Consider the following 25,127-nt stretch of genomic DNA (forward strand, 5'->3'; position numbering starts at 1 on the left):
AATAAACTGCTTTTATTCCCTGAACGCCGACTGGTGCAAACGTATTTGTTTAAGAACCAGACTGTTCAGTGCCAACTTCCAGTTCTGGATCTGGTTACACAATAACTGTATTGTGAGTATGTAAGTGTGCTGAACTCTATCCACGCTCTTTCATTGACATAATATCTGGTTTGGTCGTCTGCCGTTCGCTTTGCAGGCAATGCTTGCACTTGCATGCCCTGCGTTGTCTGTGTGCTGTGCAGCCATGGAAAAACAAATAACACACTGTGTGCGTGCAGAAAGCTGAGAGGCCGTTGCAGTACAGTTTCCTGAGAGCAGCTGCATTCGTTAGAGGGTTAATGAATGCCAGAAAACGGGCTTGTGTTGTTTGGTGAACACGATAGATTAAAGAACGGTTTGAACGATTGCTGTTGCATGCAGTTCCCAACAACACCCTTTCGCCTCCCACATGTAGCCTGCATCTCAGAAACAGCCCATCTGTTTCTCCATTCCCAGGGTGAAACCAGCCTTGACAGAACCGGCTAAGCTGTATTTCAGAAACGACGTCTCTGGCTTGTTCCCTATCTATCAAAATCTCTGCGTCTGTGTGTGTCTCCTTCGCTTCACACTCTTATTATCATTCGTTCTTACGGAATCTCATTCCATCTTTTCACTCTCTCACTATCCCTCGCTACTCCTTCACTCCATTCTGTGTCTCCCTCCTCCTTATTCCACCCTCCTCATTTTTAAAAGCCACATGCTCTCCCAGCCCGTCTGGCTCAGTTGCTCCCTGCCAATGAAGGGCTTTTTATTGGGCTGAGATTGAGTGCAGCCAAGCACGGTCTGGCTAGGCTGAGGCTTTGGCCGTCCTCACAGCCCCCCCCCCCCCCCCCCCCCCCATCCTACCCCCCACTGCACAGACCTCTCCACATGCCTGTTCTGCTCTGGCCTTGTCGCCCAGAAGGAGATTACATGTCTCTGCTGCCCTTAATTGCAGACAGCAGCTGAAAAGAGCCAGAGAGAGAGACATTGTAGAGTAGCGTGAACGGCGTTGGCTCATTGAGCTGCTAGATGACTAGCTTGGACTCAAAGGTTTGTGTTCCTGCTGTCAAATCCTGAATCTGTGTTAGTTGCCTTTATTAAGATGAACGTTATTTTCATCAAATGTTGGTGGGAAGTGCGTCGTGCTCTGGCTGAGCCCAGAAGGAATAATTCAATCTACCGGTATATAGCATGCAGATGATGAGGGAAAGGAAAGGTGATGACTCACAGGAAGCCTGAACCTCAGTGCGCATTACTTCATTATAAAGATGTGCCATGAGAGCAACAGAAACTTTGCCCTCTCCCTGGCCTTAAAGGCTCTGCTATGTCTCACTGCGCAAAGCTTCCTCCCTGCAGCCTTTTTACTGCACTCCAAAATTTTCCAGCATTTCATATTTGTGCCAGTAGATTATTGTTAAATCCCCTCTGGCTTAATCCAAGCAAATTAAATAGTGGGCAGGTTATTGAATTGGCCGTCTACAAAGAAACTATGAAGCTGTATGAATTCTAACTTATTTTTCCTGTTAAGTGCTTTACAATTTAATTCAATAGAGGTTTTTTATTGTAACTGTAGCATGTTGCCACCTTAACATTTTCTCATCCACCTTCCCACCGCCAAAAGCTGATTACACACAGAATATGGTGACCTCAAAACAGAAAAGCACTGATGGAACTACATCATGTTAAACTAAGGCTCCACCGTTTGGAAACTTCTCTTACTCACCTTTTGTTCAGTAGATCGATGAAAGAAAATTCAAACCCACTGCCATTCCTTTGAGGTAAATTTGGATCTTGTATTAGCAACATGGCGCAGCCTGGGCTGAAGTGCTGCTACCGTCGCTGTTTTTTTTAAGTCTTCCATTTTGGGCTACAAGCAAAGTAGATTGTGAAATCATCACAACCTCATCCTACTTTGCATTTAAATTTCCAATTTGACACTGTTACTGCCTCCTCTTTCATCTGCCTCCAAGAACTATACATGAGACAGTCGGTTCCTCTGTCCAGAATCCCTGAGGGCAGGAACCCAGGCTGGACCTATTCAGAAAACACAACGCTAACAGCTTGCTTCGCTCTTAACTAAGTTCAATCTGACATTCATTGTCACTTGTAGTGTTTCTATGTGATTCCACCTTATTGTAGTAGTACTTGAGTTTCTCAACAAGCTCAGAAGCATTACTAAGCAGCTCTCTGACTGCGATAGAGCTCCAGTTGTCTATGGATGGCTTTAGCACACCTGCCCGTCATGCAGTCACCGTGTTATGCAGCCTTTTGACTAACATTGAATGGAAACAATTAACTGCTTTTGTGGCAAAGCAGCAGCACATTCAACAGCTTTACATTCTAATTAGTTAATGGAGGAGGGATATGGCAGAGAACTAGTGGAGTTTCTCCTCGGCACACAACATATTAATGTTGTCAGCAATCTCAGATTGACTTATTTACTGGTTTCCCTTTAAAAAAATAAACTTTTTAAAGAATTAATTTAGACCAAATATATTACCTTGACTGCTTTGTGATGTGTCTGTACTTGTATGTTTTTTGTATTTTGTCATTACTGTTACATGTAGCACGACTTCACCGAGAAACATTCCTAGTCAGTGAACCCTCACTGACAATGGCAATAAACTACTTCTGATTCTGATTCTGATTCTGGTTTGACGTAGCTGCAGCCACTCACGCTTTGTCAGAGGAACACCATTTTGGTTCCCTGGGCACCTCAAAAAATGCTGCCATTTTGTGAATCTTGAGACTTTTTGTCATCGTCATGAGGCTTAACTCATTATTAGGTTGCATTATTCCAACGCTGCTAATTTGATTATCCTTATATAATGTAAATATTCTTGTGGTATTTAAAGTTTGGTAAAAATCTTTTCTATGTGCAGCGTCTGCTTTACGCAGGGCTTCCGGGCAAACCGCTCATACACAAACAGAAGACCTTTTCATCGGTGGAATATTTAGCAAGCCAGACTTCGTCACGCCCTTTCTTCATTCAGGCATATTTGTCTTATATTGATTTTCTTTTTCCGCCATTTAACGTGCAACAGAATTAACTAAATTATTTTTTTTCAAAAAGGTCGAAATACACGAGCAGTAAATGTTGTGACTTGAGTTGAGTTCTTATTGTACTGGTGGATCTACATCAAGGAAATTGTGGTCAGCCATTATATTTTGGAATGGGGCAGAGTCAGTATTGTCTTTTGCTTTTTTGAACATTGCAAAATGAGAATCAAATGATCAGGGGATTGTTGCCTTTAGGTTCAGTGAGACTTTGCTGCCTCTCCAGATGAGTACTTTCTACTTTCATAACTTGGACTTGGTCGGCTGGTGTGATTACATCTGGTTGTAAAAGATGTTTTCTTCATATATCTGACATGAAAACATATTAATGTTGTCAGCAATCTCAGATTGACTTATTTACTGATTTCCCTTTAAAAAGAAAAAAAAAAACTTTTTTAAAAATTAATTTAGACCAAATATATTACCTTGACTTTTGGACTTTTGTTAAACTTCCAACAGGTTTCCCTCACATGCCTGACTTCTACCTAAACATCACGAGCGCATTTATTGTGTGGGCAATGCTCATAATGTGTTCAAAGCATATATTTAAAGGTCCCATATTATACCCTTTTTACACAAGTTATCGCAGTTCTCAGGCACTTCGGTCAAAATAGCAAACAGATGCTGCAGGGCAGCGTCCCTCTTTGTACAACACACACTGTATACACATTGCACCTTAAAATACTGCAGTGAAAAAGAAAAACTAAAGTGTTTGTCATACGGAGTACATCCAGTCAAAGATGCGGCGATATCGTTTTGAACCAGCGTGTTTTGTTTCGTGCCAGGGCTAGCATTAGCCGTAAAACACTCCCCTCGAGCTTTTACACACGTCTTGTACTGAATCGTGTGGTGAAATAAATGTTATGTATTTTCCCATTTCGTAGTCTTCTCACACTTTTTGCATGTTACTGTGGTTTGTTCTGTATCTGTCCTTTTTATCCCAAACCACTTCCACATCAACAAAGTCGCTGAATGTTTGGGGACTATCTTTTCCTCTGTACTTCTTTCAGGCATGCTTGCTCTCCCATCACCACAACGCAGCTTTACACACCGGTGCAGTGCACTGCGCAAGCAGGTGTTACATTTATTCCCTCATCAGTCATTGACTCTAGGGCTGGATGATTAATCATAACAAAATCACAATCTCTATTAGCATATATATATGCACTGTTATTGGTTGAGGGAGAATCACGGGGTGTAAAGCCACGTTGCTGGATTCTGTGGACGAAAGTAGCATCACCCGTTTGTGCCTTTCTACCTTTTGTATACCAGTACATGAAATGAAATGCACAAGAGTCGTTTTATATACCGTATATAAAACGACTTGTCAGCAACGCGGCTTTACACCCCGTGATTCTCAATCAACCAATAACAGTGCAGCTTAGAAGCATTTCAAATGAGATAGTAATTGGGAGTGAGTGACAGAGTTATGCAGAAAGTGTATTAAACATTGCTATGTGGTGGAAAAAAATATAATGCCAGAGAACTATGATCTGAATTTGATGCAAGAAAAAAAAAAATCACAATTCATATTTCCTACAGAACCAGGAAGCTCTAAAGTCTAAATCGTGTAAAATCTCCCTCTGTACTAGGATTGTAGTTCCAGTAAAGCGCTGGTAAGACTGTATGGACAATTACTAAGAGACTGGTAATCACTAGATGCACAATGCTGAAGCAGTTGATGTCACTGTAAGTGTGGTTTCATTAAGACCTAATGAGGTCATTTACCTTAGTAAGCTATTTGAGAAGCACTGAGTCGTCTGGACACTCGACAGGATCAATCTTTACGTTGTCCTCTGGCTAGTTGATAATAGATGGCATTCGTTCCTTCTAATCTGTTCCGCATTCATTTCTGCAGTGAGCCACTAGTATCTCTGTTTTAATAAGTCATAGTTACGTGTAATTTGAATGCATGTTTGTTCATTAAAACTCATGAAATGACTAAAACCAACAATGTATTTATTATACCAACACACTATGGTGTAAACAGATGTGCTACTCAGGCATGCAAGTAATGGTCGTTACGGAGTTGTTATGATGAATTGGATAGCTGTACCTCATGACGAGTCAATAATAAATAACTAAAAAAAAGATTCCCATTCAAATGTTTTATATCAGGAATGTGCCGAATGCTGCTTGACCTGCTTTGTAGCTTCATCAACAACCAGAAAGCATCTGCAGTTCTAGACCCACAGTTTAAATGTCCACACGCCAATTTTTCCTTTTTTTAATTTGCACTGCAGCACATTAATATTATAATGCGCCCCCACTTTAAGGTTATTGACATTCAGATGTTCCCAAACCACAAATTGCGTTTAAACTTTTGATTATTTTTGTATTATTTCATGACATATATATTCAATTCAAGCGAAAGACAAGCTGCAAAAATAAAACTTACTGGAAAGCGTTCCGACATACGAGCCAGCCTGCGAGGAATATTTTGCTTTGAGATACGCGTCCAAATGCTGACAATTAATGGTCGAGCGCTCCAAGCGCGCTTCACTCCTTCAGTGATTGTGGCTATATCTGAATATTCTTTATAATAAGTGACGGGTCAAGAGAAAGCGAGCGGTAAGGATGGCAGTGAGAAGAAAACAAATGCACGATGACGATGGAGATGAAGCATGAAATTATCGATCAACATGACCGACAGTACGAGCGGAGTACATAGACGATATGAACAATCCTCAAACAGAAGGATGCTATCAAGAACACAAAGCCTTCCAAAGGCACAACTGTTACGTCTAAGTTTATGTGTAAGGTACAATTACAGAATAAAGTGTCTGCGTACCGTCCAACTCTCGCTGCTTCCCTGCTTCCCACCACGATTAGTCTGTCTCAAAGGTAAAACTCATCATAAAGCCACATTTTTTCTTACAGTAATACTGTATGTAATTATATCGTTTTGGGTGTGTGTCTATGTAGCAATAAAAAAAAATCCCAATAATTCCATTGTTATTAGCGTTGATTTACTTGTTTTCGACAGCCGAAACAAATTACTTGTTTTCAGCTAATTTATGTGAAATTCTTTTTTGATTTACGAGCTCAGTCCAGGGACAAATTATACTCGCCTGTCAAGGTGTTACTGTAATTGTTTGAGCTCTAAAGCTCGTAAAATGAAAAAAATTAGATTGGTAATAAAAATAATTCATAGTTCATTGTGAGCAGCCTTACAGCAAGAAGGTCCTTGGTTCGATTCCACCTGGGGCCTTTCTGTGCGGATTTCGCATGTTCTCCACATCCATGGGTTCTCCCGCTTCTTCCTCCCTTTCTCTCGGTGGATTGGTCACTATAAAGTGTCCGTAGGATTAAGTGTGAGCGTGAGTGTCCTTCTCTGTGGCTGTGCGATGAACTGGCGACTTGTTCAGGCTGTACTCTGCTAAGCGATTGAAGACAGGATGATTATGAAAGAAACGAGAGGTGAAATAATGAAGAGTTCATTGTTGGTACCAGTAGTGCTGGTTTTCTCTTCGACAGCGGAGGGTCCTTATTTTTTTGTATTCTCAACGACATACATGCTTCAATTCTTAATATAAACAGACAAAAAAATCTCCACTAGGCCTCATTATTGTTTTTGTGGGATTCAAAGATGTTAAAAAAGACATTTCCAACTTTATCCTATTAAAGTTTTGCCACTGCCTTCATTCTAAATCACAGATAATTTAGCTTAAAAGACATCTGGGTAATTATTTTTAAATCCTTGGAAACAGCACACCAATTTAATTGGAATCGCTGTTATTTTGCGGAAGGAATCAAGGGGCTCTTCAAGTGCCCCCATCAACGTGTAACGGCTTTGAGTGTTTACATATTTTATCACTCGCTGGTGTATTACACTCAAGTCGACATGGACTGTAATCGAGTATAAACATCTCTATCATCGCTCCCCAGTTTGTCAGGGACCGTACAGATGGGTTGCCCACTCTGTCGATTTCCCTTAAAAGCCCAAATTTGTCACAACCTTCTGCATTCCTTTGAGAGAGATAGAGAGACTGTGAATAGGGGGGGGTGGGGGGTGGGGGGGGGGGGGGGGGCTTGCTGTCATGAGTAGAGCTGCTTCCTGGCTGGCTAGATGCAATCATGGGCACTATCTGATGGCACCAGAGGATATTGCATGAGCTGAGAGCCGTTTGCTGCCAGCGATAGGAAAGATGACTCCTTTGTCACTGTGTCAGTCAATTCCCTACTCTCACCTGAGAGACCAATCAATAACACGGGAGAGAGAGAGAGAGGTTTTCCTCTTGTCTCAAGGCCTTTGTCGACTCGGCCATGCTGTCAATGTGCGAGCCGTAAAACATTCTCTTCCTCACAGGAACGTAGTGTGAACTGTTATACGGGCGATATAAATACATCATGGATGTGTTGAACGGTTCTGCATTTCTATGCACATAGTATGTGCATAGAATATCTTCCCTCCATCCCTCCACCAGATTGCATCCATGGGATGTTTGGATATTTTGGATTTTGCTTGGGACGTGTTGAAGCTGGTCTCTAGTGTTGAAACTGCATCTCATTAGGCAACTGCCTCATTAGCTGTGTAACTTTAGTGCATCAGGCAGGCTTGTATCAGTTGCTGTCAGGCATGCAGTATTGCATCAAGCCTTCAGAACGCTTCATATGATGTATTAAGAGAGACAGTCAGTGAATGATTCATCAGCCTGATGCTGTGCGGCATGCACGCTATCATATCCAATGTACAATATGGCTTTTATAAGATGATGCTGAGTTGTTTTTTCTTTGTTTTTCCTCCCACCCATGCAGTTCTCTGATACCTGTGAGGAGTCTGCTTCCCCATTTGTCTTCATCTGCTCAAATCCCCAGGAGCTGCTGGTGAAATTCCCCATGAAGGGGAAGCACAAGATCTGTGAGTCCTATACTGAAATTGAAATTAGCCTGAGCTGTTTTTACATTTCCTATTCAGCTTTCTCCTTTGGAACTTACACTCTGTGTGCATAGACTGATATATATATATTTTCATTAAAACAAAATTACACACAAACAAATGATTGTGAACACACACACGTGTACAGATCCTCTACGGACGTCATCTGTAAAGACAGGATTTTGCTGTCAGGTTGCCTGGGGGGGGATGCCAGGCCTGGTTGGGCTATACTGCTGCCATATTGTATGATTTATCATAGGACGCAAACACATTTTCCCCCGGCTGCCATAGCTGCTGCTGCTGCAACATGATGTACCTGCAAGCTCGTTTGTGAACATTTCAAAACCCTCTAAAGACACGAGAGGATTGTTTATGCAGCTGTGGCTCTCTCAGATATTTCCAGATCAATGGCAAACCCTTTTGTAAGGATAAAGGTAAAGTGTTTTTTTTTTTATTCTTGTCCAAACTGGAATGGGTCTGTCAAATGGTTAAAAGTTGATGATGTTGAGTACAGAACGTCTCACACACACAAACCGGGCCCAGAAAGATGTATAGGCACGATAGACACAAAGGCTGTGGTCTCTGGAAATAACCCTGATGGAGCCTGACTCAGACCGTGAGGCGATGAATTGAAGCCGATCTGTATAATAATGACTAGCACACATTCCAGTTTGCCAAATATGTTAATTATAGGTCCATGTCACGATGAAGCGCAAACCAACAGTGTTATTTGTGGTCTCCCTTATAGTGAGCCACGACTATTACACAAACACATTTCATTTGACAAACTCACATTAACGTCTGCGGCTCATCGCCACGTCTCGCATCACGTTCCTCACAAGTGCTGAAATACAGTGGAATCGCACTATGCGATATTTGATATTATTGTTCTTATCATTAATGTTGTAATTATTATTAATAATAATAATGAGACTTACAATAATTTATCTCCTGATTGAGATTTAAATGCTTGGATTTTTTTTTTCTTCTTCAAAACATACATTCTGATCCTTTTGGAGCTAAATTTGACCTAAAATCCCAAATTAGTCAAGTACAGTTAAAAACATTCCAACAGGAAACAGCAATATAATGTAATCCTAATGGGAATGAATGCACTTGTATGTAAACCACTTATTGCCCTGACTTGTAGACTCATTACGTAATGTTACGCCTTTCTCTAGTTTCAGCTTCAGGCGAGGATGCATGGATCGGTTTTGATGGTTTTAGTCCCTCTACTTGTATGAATGTTCTTTGTTGAACAATTAGCGATGAAGGGGACACATACTTTAATCTGACAGATGACTTTTGTGAGGATGAGTGGATGTGATTCCTCTCTCAGCGACACTTTGTGTTGTCATTTCTCACAAACAGTGTTTGTGTCCTCGAGGACAAACCCTCATTGGTTTTTATGAAAGGTGTCTCATGCATGACTTTACATTCCTTTGGAGGAATGGAAATCAATTATCTCTGTCTTGCTTCTCCTTGTCATCTTCACTGCTGTGTGTGTGTGTGTGTGTGTGTGTGTGTGTCTGTGGTTCCCTTTGTTCTGCCTGACAGGCAGGCCAGGTGAAATGGATGTTCTTTGGTCAGTAATTGGTGTTTGTGTGTTAATAGTATGATAACCATCAGATATTTTGCTGTGGTGTACAGTGAAACAAAAACTGCAGCTCTATTCTCCACCGTGGGAGGATGTCTGCCGTTTACGCTTTGGTTTTGTTTTGATGGTTTTGCATTTATACTATTCCATAAAGAAGCTGCACTAGCACTATTTTAAACGCTGTACCTTTTATTGCCCGCTGAGTTTTGCACTGGGCTGGTATAATTATCTAACTCTTCCTCTGGTCCATCTGCCCTCCTGATCAGTTTCAACTCTTGTGCTCGTATTCATTATCTCGCTAATTTCCCAGCCTGCCTGTAGTGCACCCGGATGACTGCCTCTCTTATTCTTGTTAAGCAAACAATTAATATACTGACATTACATCACACAGTTGTCACATTTAAGATCACTGATGTTTGTTTGCATTAAATACTTTTAACGACTGTATATTTTCTCAATTATATTTTTTCTATATAATTGTATATATATATATTACAATACAGGTAAAATAAGTGGGGTGTAGCTACTATGTGGAGTTTCACCTATCAAGGGGGGTCCTGGAACGTAACACCCACGATAAACGAGGGACGACAGTATTTGCATTTGTTATGGTGACCCATGGACCCTCACAGTCCAACGTGTCTGATGCTTCTGTCACCGGCTAGCTTTTCTCGCTGTCACTGTGTTGCTCTCTTGCCCCTCTTCCACCACAATTCCCACTGCATCTCACGGGTCAAGGCATTGTCGGCGATCTTGCACTGAGGGGCTTAGCTCGAGTATTTTCTGCTCCTCTGGCAGCTTACGTTGATTGGATCCACTTGTCATCGACAGTGGCAACCATCGCAACAAAATGGTAAAGCGCCCTGCTTTTGCACGAGAGACTCCGACTCAGTGCTTTACTCCATAGCATGCGGGCAGTTGTTGTTGTGTTTACATTCTGTTTAACATTAATGTGGTACATTTTAGCATATTTACTCAAAGCTATGTAAAATGTACAGTAGTTGTGTGGCTGGTAACTGTGATGAGCCTTGATATTAAAAATGTTGCTGTTAATCAGCGCCATCTTTCAAAAGGTAGTTGGAATTCAATTCAGTTTTATTTCTATGGCGCCAGATCATAACAGAAAGTTATCTCAAGGCACTTTACGGGTAGCGCAGGGAAAGATAGAACCCGACTTGTCCCACAATAGCAAGCAAGGAGGCAAGGAAACGCTTCCCTTTAACAGGCAGAAACCTTGAACAGAACCTAAGACTCATAATTGGTGGTCATCTGTCATGACCGGTTGGGTTGAGAAAAAGAGAGAGTGAAACATAATTTATTTACAGTACATCCAGTGGTTCACAACATATAATCTGCTGAGCGAACCACTGACTAAAGGAAATGTTAAAACGGACACGATAAATGCTAATGCTAGCAATGAGGATATCCGTTTTAACTGCCACAGGTCCAGGTTCTGCAGCGCCACGGACAGAAGAACCTGCAGACTGAGAGACAGAAAGAGGAACAAACAGAGGGGGAGAGAGAGGGATTACTGACATATATTTATAATAAGAATAACCAGGTGGAGAGGGAGGAGCTCAGTGTGTCGTAGGAGGTTATGCCAGCAGGCTAGGCCTATGTCATCACATTGATTATTGTGTGGATTAACTATTAGCTTTGTTAAAAAGAAAAGTCTTTAGTCTGCTCTTGAATATGGAGATGGCGTCTGCCTCGGAATTCTAGTTTTTATTCTATATTAATTATTTAGATTCCCCTTAGCTGTTACTTTACCACAGAGCTACTGTTCCTGCAGTTTGTTTGAGGATATTCCTCAAAGTTCCATAAATTGAGATGCTTTCAAACTTTCCCATCAAGGACGTAAGTGTCACACTCATACCCAGCTCAAATGACTTTAAAACCAAACGCAAAATATGTAACTATAAAATTGAACGTGATTGGTTTCCAACCCATTATTTTAAAAAAAAGTAACTTTTTTTTTTATTCGACCACTGTTTACTTTGCTCTGTCGACATTTCGTGCCTGCAGATTGGCAGCTACTTGTGTTTTTAAATAAATGATAATTGTTTCAAATTTGTCAGACTAGCAAGGCAAACAAAGCTGAAGCCAGTTTGTTTGGCCTTCAGGCTGCACGACCCCGAGTTCTGGCGCATTGTTCTTTTTTGTAGGATCGGCGGTCCTCGCGGTTCCTCTGTTTCACTGCCAGTGGAGTATCGTTGCGGGTGGAAACATTAAAAGGTCAGGGCAAAGCTAGCACAATCACATGTGGATGGAAATTATTGGATGCATTGGGCAATTATGAAGTAATATGATATTGCCAGTTATGCAGTTGGGCCTGTAGATAATATACCAGGAGGCTGTGCTTAATGCAAACTCTGGTTGATCAGTCATTGCCCCGTGGAGGAGTCCATGACATTTAAAATGGCACACGGCCATTTTCCCTCCCTGTAATAAGGGATCTGTGTTATGGTTTATGGTCACGTCTTATGAACGTGTGTGTGTGTGTGTGTGTGCTGAAGGTCACTCTGGCTGTTGAAAGCTATTTGGCTCTGACATTAACCTGCATTTCCTTTTTCTCTTCCTTATAGCTGTCCTTCACTTGCCCCCCATGGTTTTAATAGCCTGACTTCCTCTAAATAGTATAACACTACAGGCACGAACGCGGACGGGGAAGTGGGAAAGCAAACCTCTGTACTCCGATTTATTTTTCTTTGCATAGCTATAAAATTCAAAAGCACGCCTCTTTATTATCCTCTATAGAACCTGATCTTAAAGTCACAAACACAATAAATGACATAAAACCTGTTTGTCATCGGGCCACGTAACACGCCTACATAACATTATACCTTGTATAAAGCACTGTGTCCCACACTGACTAGCTACCAAGCATTTAATGGCCCAACTATAATTGTAGCAGAAACTCAGAGCTATTCGGCTAATCTATTTAATCAGTGATGATGACTTTTCAGAGAGGCGGGTAAGTTTGTTCCTGTCATAAACCGTTCCTCTTTGCACCTTAAGACTGACTTATTTAGTATAAAACTGAGATTCTTCTGTCCGTTTAAAGACCTTTTGAACGCCATATCCATCTTAACCGAAGTCAGCACACACGCTGAGACTGTTGTTGCTGAACAAGCCTCAGGCATGAGTTCACCTAAAAATGATCTAACCTTCCTATTATACCTCCGAAGAATTATAATCCTCTCACTTCAAAGCGCAGCCGAGTGCGTGCACAGAATAATGTCCATGAATGAATCAAACTGCTTCGTGCAGTTTAAAGAGGGCTCGACCCGCAGCGTAAAAATGTGCAGATCTCTTGTACAAAGTCTCTGGCAGTACATTCAATCGACACAAGCGCTGAAATAATCAAAGGAGAGCAACGGTTGAGGATCAGTCGACACTACATTATCAAATGCAGTCGATAGATCATTAATTATTAATGCATTTTTGTTCTATATTTGGATTAATTGGCAGGTTTTGAAGAATGCATCGCGATATCAAGATTAAAGCCCGAGAAAGAAAGTTCAAGAAAGAGGAATGTTTTGTACAGCGTAGCATTCCGTTGAAGCAACAACGTTAAGATGTTAATTAACGTTTTTAATCAAAGCAGCAGCTCACAGAGAGCGTTGAGAAGGGAACGGCGTTTTACCCGAGACAGAAACTAAACGGAATGTCCTTTAAACCGCTTTAGAGTTGAGCGGCCATTTCCAGATCGTCACTCCGCTCGAACACTCGCTGAATTCACTGCTTTGTGGATGCTGGCCTATCTTTCTCTGTAACGATTAGTCCCTCAGACACTACTGCGGATACAAAAGATCTCTTCTGCTGAGGTTTTATCCAACTGCGCTGAAGGCAGTCATGGGTATAATTGCTAAAATGAGAAATTCAGCTCCGGCAGCAGCTCGAAGTCATCGGCGTGTATAATCTCGACATCGATCTGCAGCTTGATGAAGTAGTTTTCATGTCTTAAAGTGCAAATATAATTCATCATTTCTTTAGATGAGCTATTCTGATTTGCTTAAAGCAAACAAATGTTTTACTATATTTACTCTTTGTATTTCTTGCAATCAATCCAATTGTGTTTTGGTATCCAGACTTTATTACTGATAGAGAGTGTTAGCTAAAACCATTTTACTGCATCCTTATTGACTCTCTGTGACATTTTGAGATTGTTGAAGATAGTTCATTCTGAAACTGCGGTCCCTTGTGTGCATGCAGTAAACGTGAAGGCTGCATCTGTCCTGCTTGTTTGGTTTTGTTCAAATTATGTCGACAGCATACCTGTGGATACGATCCCTTTGTGCCTTTCACCTGACTTGTCAGCCAAATTTTGCGAGCTCTTCAACGAGCAGAAGGGATTTGAGCATCCCTTAAAATGAACTTGCACCTCGTGCTGAAGACTGCGTGGCGTTAAGGAGGGCTCATAGTGTTAGATTTCAGCCGTTGGGATTTAGCAACACCGGCAGGTGTTACTGACAGCAACAGCGAAATCAGTTCAGTGTTACAGCAGACACTCTGCAGCTTGTCAGGGAAAACGCCAGCTTCTGTTGAACACACTGAAGTCGTGTGTTAGCAGTAACTGGAGAGGGGGGGGGAGGGGCGCGGACACTGCTGTATGGGTGGATAGATTTTCAAACGTATTCACATTGTGTCAAAATATGGTTCTTAGCTGTCACCGTCGTTACTTCTGATCTCCCTTTGTGACCGTATGTGCAGAGACCCTGCTGTGCCTGCATCATCTTGTTGTTGAACAGGAGCTGTTTTTCATTAGCAGTGACTAAATGCACCTTTGATACCGTGCATGCAGCGTCAACAGCGAGGAGCGAGGCAGGAATTAATTGGTTACAATTAGCGGTAATGTGTTGCATCACATTCCCCGTGTAAGTGAAGACAATTTAATCTCGGTACAGGTGAATTAACAATGAGGAATTCTTTATGGGGCGGTAATTACAAAATGTACATACATTTAGATCCCATATTGATTGATTGAAACCAATGGCGGCCATTTAGAAGGGGTTGTGATTTCTGAAATATTGCACATGTGTTTATTTCACTCTTCACGCTATTCTCTGGTTGCTTTTTTTTTTTCACTGTTTCTGTAACACGTACAATTGCTGCTTTATGGCCCATCCAGCCACAACGTACCTTAACTCTTTCACTAGTAGCTCATGCATACTTGTGTTATGATTTGTCTCCTTGTGCTCTATTAGAGAATGCAGGCCAATGCAATTCATATAAAGGAGCATTATGGGAATAGCTAGAAGCTAAATAATCTATATTTACCTGTTCCTGTTCAACAGCCGTGCACCGGGGGTCTGGTGTGTGAACATCACACGTCAATGGTGCTCTTTTACCTCCCTTGTTATGCATTCAGCATCGTACCCCTTGTACACGTTGCACTTCCAGCGCTCTTTCAATGTCATTAGCATATTCTACGAATATATTGGTGCGCTTACAGTATTTATTGCTTTTATCTCAACGTATGGAAATAATGCACTTTTTTCCCAGTGAAAATATTGCTGTTGAATGTTGCTCTACTAACCATGGGCTGCACCGCTACCTTGTGATTACCTCTTTGCTTTATGTGTGAAATCACAGCGCCATGGGATTGCAAATAGAGAAAGCCAATTACCTAACAAATGTCCACATTCCCTCCAGAGGTGGTAAGGACTTTCTCCTCTATTTCTCCCCTGCACTCCTCTTCTAGTGAGACAGAAATGGGTTAGTGCAATGGAAGTCCTTTTTAGTTATTTATTCATGGATTTCCATTTAATATTCATGCTTTTTTCAGGACTATCTGGGTGCAGAGGAGAATTTGCTGCCTTGGAGGCTGCTGGGGCCAAAAATCAGGTTTCAGCTCCAATGAGCCCGGCGGATGAGAGGAGGAGTTAGAGAAGAGAGAGAGAGAGAGAGCAGGGTTTCATGTGTTCTCTAGTAAATGAGAGCCAGGCCTTGAAGGTGACAGGCTGTGTTTATTACTGATCTGTCAGCCGGTTAATGGGGGAGAGAGAGGAGAGCTGAGTTGTTGTGCAGAAACCAGAGCACACAGGCATGGGAGCAAGAGGGGAGGCCCCAAGCAATAAACTTTACCTCACTAGATGTGTTTGTTCTTACAGATTCCGTGACAACACTCCTGCATACTGAATTACATTCACAGGAAACTAGATTATGCTCTGTAATAAAAAATATGATTTCACTTTGTCCCTATGAATTGTCTAGTTTTTAGTGGACAAACAACAAGAGAAAGGACATATTGTTTACATCCTGGAGTTCCTGTGGCTAATGCGTTCATGCTATCTGCATCCATTCAATGGTCAATGGTGAGATTTGTAGGATTGTAAGTGGAGGTTGATGGAGACCTGAACATGAATCTGCACAGGTGTCTCAGAAAAATGGCTTTTGAGTAAATCTTTCTCTTGTTTGAGCCAAATCTAGCCTTGGACACGTTTTAAACGGCTCCAGCTTTGGTAGAAAACAACCAAAGACCGGCCAACCAACCAAGACTTGCGCATTTTCTGTTATATGCCAGAAGGCAATAGAGTGAAGTGAATATTGGGGCGGGGGGGGGGGGGATTGTTATCTTTGTGTCCAAAATTGTTGTTTTGTTAGCAAAACTCAAAACAGATCACATTAATATTTGACAAATGCTTTGTTTTTGCTGCAGAAGAGGATCCACTTTTCTGTCTCAGATGTTAAAATGTTTGTCTTAATTCTCAATATCATATCCTTACCTTTGTGTGCTGTATCAGAAACATGCTTTGCAGTGTGTGATTGCAGCCCAGATAATATACCAGCTGCCCTGGAAGGAATGTCATGCATTTCCATGTCAGTACAGCATGAAAAGCCCGCCTTAGGAAATTGCCCTTTGTTGCAGCCATACCTAGATCTGTCTCTGTGAATCTTTGCCCAGCATTGTTGCCTTTATCAGTCAGCATTAAGAAACCCAGAGAAATCAGCATTCGGCGGGCCGTTGCTTTCTTTACTGTCTCGTTTGCTGCATGAATGGAGTTTTTATTTGATGTAATATGAAAGGAATATGTCCATTTGGAGAAATCTTGTGGACTATGTTCCATGAAGACATGTGGCCCTACATGTCTTCCTGCGTTTGAGAGGGTCGTACTCTTATGGATGAGAATTATTCAGTCTTCAGGGCTGCGCTATTTGTGTGGTTGAATACATTGCAAGGAGCGTTTGAATTCCAAAGCACCGCCCACTCCACAGTTTACTCACATCGTTTATTTATATGGGTCAGTACACATCAATGGAGGTACACAAGGTGCATAAACTGCCCTCGCTGGCTTCTCTTCATCACTAAGATGTCGGTGCGGTTTCTGTTCAGCTTTCTTTTTTACTGCAGCCATATGTGCCCTCGGTTTCCTCTTTTCAATCTCAGATGCAGGTTTTCCTGATTTTGTCCGTCTTGTGTCTCCCTTTGTCTTTGTTTCTGTACAAAGCCTGTCAGAGTAATCAGTGTGGTTCAGTGGGGGGGGGGGGGGGGGGGGGTGCAGACAGATGTGCTCTGAAATGTGATCGATGTCCTTGATTAGTGAGCGATTACTCCCGTGTGTGTGTGTGTGTGTGTGTGCGTACGTGTGTACGACTGAGTCAGAGAGCTCTGCTCCTGAGTATTAAAGCAGTTAGCATCTTGCCTTGATTTTGTTCATTTGTCAGGTTCGGAAAAGGCGATCAATAGGTGGATTATTTGCACAGTTCAGCTAGCTGACCGAGGCGAAGATGCAAAACGACAAATGGTTAATGAATCATTTAAGGTTGTTAAAAAGGGTCAGTGGATATTTTCCCACCCAACTGCAAAGTGAATTTTATACTTTAGCCTGGGGGGGGGACGTCCTTGTGCAGCTTGACAGACAAATTAATAGATATTGTGACACATTCAATATTGTAATTGAGGTTTTTTTTTGGAGCCACTCGTGGAGCTGAAATTATGAGCTGATTTGATGAAAAGTAAATTGATTCGGACCAGTTATTTTTTATGTTTTGACTGACAACAGTATTTCCCTGGTTGCTGCTTCCTCTTTTCTTCGCCTCTTGTGATAAAAAGAAAAAACTGACTGTTGCTCAGACGTTTGTCTGAACTGCACAGTTGGTGCGTGGGATTGTCTCCAACTTGTGTGTGAGTAAAATATTTCCAGTAAGCCACTGCGCTATGAATGGAGCGCTCCAGCAGCCGTCAGAGAGCATCATTCATGACATTTATATGCCCACAATGACAAGACAGAGGAGGTGAACCTCGTCTTTGCTTTAGGACCGACCTCCTTCACATCTCCTGCTGTTTGGAAAACAGCACATGGGATCTATATTTTGGTCGTCACCTGCATAGACTTTAGCGACGGCCTCATTACAACCCTGAGCTGTACATTTACTGCCGGATTCTTTCTTTTCTTCCCGCTGCGCTCTGTTCTCAGCCGCTCTCCTCACTGCATGAAAACCTGGATTTCTGGACCCACACCTGCCTGCAAACATCAGTAATGCCCTTCATTCTTCATCCTTTTTCATCCGGTCCATAAATCGCATGGAACAAATCACTGCAGTGACTTGTCAATCACCCTCTTTTGCTCAAGTACGTACATTAAGAACTAGAAGAGCACCCGGAGAGCGCAAACCTCCGCCGAGCAACTCATTCCCCTCGTAACTGGATTTACACCAACAATCTCATTTTATTTTATTTACATTTTTAGATTCAATGACTGTTTGACATATAAGCTTTAATCATCTGTTTCTGATGACATTCCCAATGTTTCCCGAAAGTTTCGTCAAGGTCCATCCCTAACTTCTTGAGTTATCTTGCTAACGGTCAGACAAACAGACTGGCAGCGCGGGTAAAAATCCCTGGATCCACATGGTAATCTGGATCATCATCAAAATGTTATAAAGGTTAGGACTTTCTTTATAATTCCGTAACCTCTCAAACTGTTTTAATTACTTAGATTTTAATTGTTTTTAATAAATCTCTTTATTAACTTTGAGGATTTATTGATTTAGATTATTTAGTTATTTTTTGGGGTGTTGGGGCATTCACTTTAGAAGGAGTCATTTCATTCTGACATTTTATAAAAAATATTAAGTCAAGTCAAGAAAGTAATGATTTGTTGGGATATCTTTAATGTGTTATCAATAGATCAAGAGTGTCGCATGTCAAAATCTGATTAAATACTAGTACAAGAATATAAACTTGTCGGGTCCCTTATTTGAAAACCTTAAAAGTACTTTTATACCCAACTAATCAGTTATTTTTATTTATTTCATTGTATATTTGCAAAATGAATCTTTTGATAAAAAAACATTCAATCAATTATTTGTATGCTAATGAACATATTTTACAATGAACACAATCAAAGCGTACCCAGAATGCTGTGACTGATAACAACTCCAGTATTTACTTATTTATTCATTTAAAGTGTTACACTTTATAATTATATTCTATTATATTCATGTGAAAATATATCCAAGCATTCAAAATGAATTGAGTTGACAGTTTATCCAGTTTTAATTAATTAGATATGTTCTAAAGAATTAACACACGGTACACATTTTATATCTTGTGTGCTCTACAGTGTTTTGTAGAAGATAAAAGATGTTTATGTTTAACAAACGTCATAAAAGTATGACATGACCTTGTAATGTTAAGAGTGAGTGATGAAATAACACAAGTTTAAACACAGACTCACTGCTGCCATAAGTCCATTTCCAAACCTGTGTTACCACCGTGATGCACTTGTGAGAAAAATCAACAGCGGTAACTCCCCTGAGAGAGAGCTGTTAGCCTTCCATCAGCTGTCAGTGGTTTTTAAAGACCATTTGATTCTTGCAGTTTTCCTCTCCCTCTGAAAAATAAAGAAGAAAAAAAGCAGACAGATGTAATAGCCATTAGCCTCGGGGAGAGACAGCACAGATGTGTCAACAAGGCTTGACTTTTACAGTCCGAGTGAAGTCTGTGCAAACAGAGGCTGCGTTAGAGGCCTGTGTGGCTGAGCAGTGATCCCGGGACACGGTTGCACGACGTTGTTCCGGGACTTCAAACAGACCGTGACCCTAGTTCTTATTACAAGAGTGGATCAGACCAGCCCAAAAATAAATAATGCAGGGGAAAAACCTGAGTGCTGCCACCTCAGTGATGATGCGCACACAAGCTTGTCCTTCATGAATAAGTGGCTCAACCTTGTATAGATCCCACTCCCCATGTAACCTCTATTTTTTATGCGTCTGCTACTGTGTTGGTTTTGATTTCTAAGATAAGGCTGCTGCTGGCTTTAAAAAATATATAAAGTAAAATGATACATTCATTTACTCAGTGTTTTCTCTTTTTCTATATTTGTCTTTTGTCTTTTTATTTTTTTTATCTTTTTTATTTATATATATATATATATATAAACACAGATTTTCTATCTAATAATACTCTAAATCTAAAAACAGAATTTTGGTATGTTTACTTGAGAAAAACTCGTCACCAGTTAAATTCAATATCAACTAATAATTCCCCATTTCCTAATTTATCATGTCTTCAAACCGTTTAAATTATACATTCTTTATCTTAATTTGATTTCCATTTCCTGAAGCATTCGCAACGGAAGGTCTAAGATTAAAGAGTTGAAATTCTAATTAAGCTGAAATGGCAGCAAGTTCTGATATTTTCTCTTCCCTGTGTATTTCCTCCCTCGTCAGTCCTCTCCCTATGTTTAGCTTGATCTCTTCAAATTTATTTCCCACTTTGTAACCAGAGGCAAGAGCCCTTGACTTGCTGCCCCCACAGCCGCAGCCAAGGCAGCCATTTAAGTTGTGATTAAAAATTAATGGTTGAGTGAGAGGCAGCAGAGAGGGAATAGGGGAGGGCAGGAAAAGAAAGAGACAATGCTTAAGCAAGAGGACAGGCTTTGGCGAGGGGAGCCGGTCCAGGCAGCAGCTGCTCCCTGGTAGAGCGTTGGAAGGTCTTCTGACAACTCTGCAGTGTTTAACTGCCCTCCTCACGCCCCACCATGAATATTGCATTACCGGGCTGTAGGGCTCCTTGTGGAGACCCTGCTGAGGCTCGAGCAGAGCTGCAGTCATGAAACATCCAAGTCGAGCCTTTCTCACATTTAGACAGGCACAGCGCACAAACCTGACCAGCTTTTTACACCGCATAATTGGCAGAGCAATTATTTTTTAGAGAGAGGACTGCATTTTCCTCTGCATGCCACTGGCAACTGTGATATAGTAAACCTAAAAAAAAATGCCAGCATTGCTGCTATTTTTGGGTTGCGTTGCCATTGAAAAGATTCTCATCCGTCTTGAACAGTTTCCAGTTGCTGTGTAAAAAAAAAAGGGATAGTAATGGTTTAATCTAAACACACGTGGCTGCTGCATTAGTTGTGCTTTAATTCATTTTAGAAATGTCAGTTAAATGGAAGGGAATCTGTTCGAGTATTGCCTTGCTATCTTGGCGCATCATTCGGCTCTCCGGCCATTTCTTTAAAAGACCACGAAAGGTCCTAACCTTGAGTTTAGCAGATGAATAGTGGCTCTTAAATCACGGCCTGATCTTTTCTTCCTTCAGGCCACTGTTTCAACATTTCTCAGTAAATTGCCCACAGATACACGCACTTATTCGAGTGCTGCCAACACTGTCTCCCTGAAGAATAGCTTATCTGGAATTGTACCTTTTGTGGAAATAATTTGCCTAGCATAACTTGATTAGATATAATAAGATGAAAAGATATATTCTCAAAACACCATTTTGAAGTAATCTTAATGTAATGCTTGTAAATTCTGATGTACTTATTTGCATTCCCGCAGGGAATTGGATAACCTTGACATGGCTATCTAACATCTATACTATGGAGCTAATGCCGGAGTCAGTTATCTTAGCTTAGCATTAATACTTGAAGGATGGGGGCAGACCTTGCATTAACATTATCTCTAAATAATAAATAGCCTGTTTTATTGCAATTTTTTCAGTCGGTTTCCAGATTGCTTTATGCGAAGCTATCTGATTCATATATCTGTCAATATTTAATTCACAGAAAGAAGCCTGGTGTTATCGTCCACCAATCTGCCAAAATGTGATAAGTGCATTTATCAAGGCATTGATCAATTACGCAGCAATTTAGAAGCGGGAACCCTTGAAATGTCTGATCTAATGTACTTGTACAAACTTTGCCAGTTCAAGATGGGCCAGGCTGATTGCCAGGTAGTTCCTGTTGGAGCAAGATGTTATCATCATTTGGAGGCAAAGAAAGAGAAAAGCCCTGCCACTGAGATCTAGCTCTGAAGTTGTTTTGGATCAAGTGGCTTAAAGGCTTAGTTTGGATTCACCAAATTCGCAAAATACCTGACACTAATCGATCGAGGCAGTGTTAGGTCAGTGGTTCACTTGATCAGCGAGGTAAATTACCATCTTTTTCAAAGCAGCCCGATTGGCTTTTGAGAGATCTCATGTGAACCTGCTCATGACAGCAAGGTAAATGTAAAAAAGAATCTATAGCATGCATTTAAATTGATAGTTTTTTTGATGGAAAGAACAGGGACAACATACACTGCACACTACGCAAGAGAGTTTCTCCTGTCTGCCTGTGAACTGTGTGGAATTCCCTCTCATCCGGTACCCCCCCCCCCCCCCCCCCATTCACTAAACTGGGTTGCAGGTTTTTCCACAATATGGAGATTTACTTGGCTGACGAGATTGTGTGAGATGATTTACAATGTAGGATGTCGCGCTGAGTTTCTTAAGCCGCTAAAACAGTGCCATAAAGCTTTTCAGATGCTGTGCCGGATTAAATAGAAATTGTAACAATTGTCAATGATGTATTGGTTATGGATAAACTAGACTACTTCACAGTTTCTTGGACATTGAAGGACAGAGACGCTGTCTTTTGTAGCAAGATGATAAACACATAACTGGATGATGTTTAACTACACAAGTCTGATGGCATGCTAGCTGCAATTAAGTGAGTTTAAGTGAGCAGTTTGGAGAACTTTAATGTCCTTGGCCATTAAACAAAATTCTGCTATAAATAATGAAGCTGAACGACACAGTGAAGAGCTTAAAGATCTACTGCAGAAACGGAATGAAATGACATAGATTAGAACCATTAGTTGAGGCACGATATGATATCTTAATGACCTTTTCAGTGAAAACGCATTAAGCTGATGATAAACTAAATGATTGGTTTGGATTTGACGGCCTTAAATCTTAGCACTCTTGTCATTGAACTGCAAACTGCTTTACCCATTGGAATAAGCTCCTGTGTAATTATTTACTTTAATATCAGGCAGCAAGCCTTTAATTTATTTCATTATCAGAAACAATGACGTGAAAATATGACCTACAGTGTTTCTTTTCCACCACATTTAGCGTCAGATTTTACATTTGTGCTCAAGTGAGATAAAGGGGCAAGATTTAAAGTTGTTGATTCTTGACAATATGCCTCCATAGCAGAATATTAAGAGTCTACTGAAAAGGGAGGAATGACACCAATAGAAATAAATGGATTCTAACCAAGAAAGTCGAGATGTATAACTAACCTCATCATCCACCTTCTTGTTGCTAGCATATTTCCGACCATAACTTCCACACTTCTTACATAATTAGTTATTTCTGTCCTATTTCCTCTGCTGCTGCCATCACTTCTCTTACTTTAGGTCTTATTTGCAATGCTAATGAGGCGAGGCAGCAAGTAATGTAAGTGGGGGGAAAGAAGCTGCCTGGAAAGATGGTGATATCTTAATATGGCTAACATCTTTTCAAAAAGCAGTGAACATTTTCAAAGACCACAAGTATTTTAAAATGAGCATTTATCAGAAAGGAAAATTGTAGTCTGTTCTCACACGAAGTTCAAGTTATGATAGGAGGACATTAAGCAACACAGGCATGTTTTACCGCTTCCCAGTGACAAGCCACAGTACAAATTTGATATCCCAAAAATATTCCATTCTGTTATTCTGAGAAAAAACAGAATGGAAATGAAAAGCTGCTCTCACCTCTCCGTGTTCCATCACTGTAATGAACTAGATGACTCTTGATTACGCAACAAGCAAGAACCCATTACTTGATTTTAACTGTGTCACCATCAAGCAGTTCTCAGTGGGGTGCTTCTCACTTATCTCCCTTCTGTCCTTGAGACTGGAATTGCAGTCATGCCAATAGGAAAGGCAAGTAAATGGATTATTGAGCAACTGTAAGTGGCTCGCTCCACACTGATGGCTGAGCGCTCACTGCCTGGACAGAAAAGAGTCTAATGGCAATAAACTGCACATTCTGGCTCTCAGAGAGTACAAGCAGTATTTATATTTTTGCTTCTTTTATTTGGACATTATTAATTCCTCAGATAGTTGTGTTAAATCGCTTCTGAATCAGTGGTGTGCAGTCAGGAGAGGCAGGTGAGGCCGTACCTCACGTTGTCATGCAAAAAAAAAAAAGGGGGGGGGGCAGGAAAATTAAAAAATAAATGAGTTATATTTATCCAGTGATTTGTACTAAAAAAGTTATTTTCCATTTTACTTCAGCCGTTTTAGATTACCGGTATTCATTTCAAATTGCTACATTTTCACATTTATTGTTCAAATAATGAGAATCGATGGAATCCTCTTGATGGATTGATCAATCACTTGGCTAACTGTGCTACATGCTAAGCAGCGAGACCGTATTGCTGTCTCTGTATGTCCCTATTTACTTTAGCTATAATAACTAAATTACCATCGTTTATCTGATATATATAATGTAGTGGCTTTTTGTCAACAACTGTTGTGTAACATGTTTCTTGTGCTGAACAATCATAAAACGGCTGAAAAAGAGGCACAAGGTGAGGCACACAGTTTTCATGCCTCATGATAGGGGGCGCTGTGATCCCAGGTATTCTATTTGTGACTCGTCGACTACAGAGTAAATTACAGATAGAATCTACAGAGATTACTTACAACATATTTGAATAACTTTTGAGAGAGTGAATTGTTTGCTGAAGATTGACAGATCAGACAGCTTCTCTGACTGATCTATGTAAAATATTGATTTCTTTAAATCCAAGCGGTAAGGAGGGAATATAATTCCTTTGTGGCTCTCATTTGGTGAATTGCATGAAACCATTCAATCTAATACCAAAATGAGGCAATCATAATACATCAATCCAATCATCTTGTAAAAATGGTGAAACAAGCATATACTGTAATATTGTGTTCTTTAATTAAGATGAAAACTCGTGGATTTGTTTTGATTCATTAAATAAAGCGGAATAAAGAAATTGACTGTTAAGAGCTGGGTGAACATAATTTGTCCTGGTTTGGGAAAAAATATTTTTCACATCATTTCTTCACATGAAAGCGAGAGAGAAGTTTTCTCTAGTGTGCAATTAAAGGATTTGAAGAACCAGCATCAGATCATCCTTATCCCTGGTGATTTTATTATTTATAATATATTCATACCAGTGTCTAGTTTTTTTATTTGGTTTTTTTTCCAGTTGATTTCTCTCAGCAGACTGAAAAATCTTAAACTTTCCGTTGATCTGAACAAACTGTTTGTGTCCTTCCACTTCCTGGTTGCATTGGCTTGATTTAGCCGTGGCCAGTGGGTTGTGGTTGGATTGCTTG

General features: G+C 40.7%; 1 protein-coding gene across 1 annotated transcript in view; it reads left to right on the plus strand.

Moving 5' to 3' along the window:
• The window catches only part of trip4 (thyroid hormone receptor interactor 4), a 66,221-nt gene that overhangs the window by 18,439 nt on the left and 22,655 nt on the right, over nt 1-25,127 (plus strand). The window contains exon 12 of the mRNA XM_068740108.1: nt 7,837-7,939. Coding sequence (XP_068596209.1) covers nt 7,837-7,939 — 103 coding nt within the window. The remainder of the gene's footprint in view (nt 1-7,836; nt 7,940-25,127) is intronic.

This window comes from Brachionichthys hirsutus, chromosome 1 (assembly GCF_040956055.1).
Source record: "Brachionichthys hirsutus isolate HB-005 chromosome 1, CSIRO-AGI_Bhir_v1, whole genome shotgun sequence".
NCBI lineage: Eukaryota > Metazoa > Chordata > Actinopteri > Lophiiformes > Brachionichthyidae > Brachionichthys > Brachionichthys hirsutus.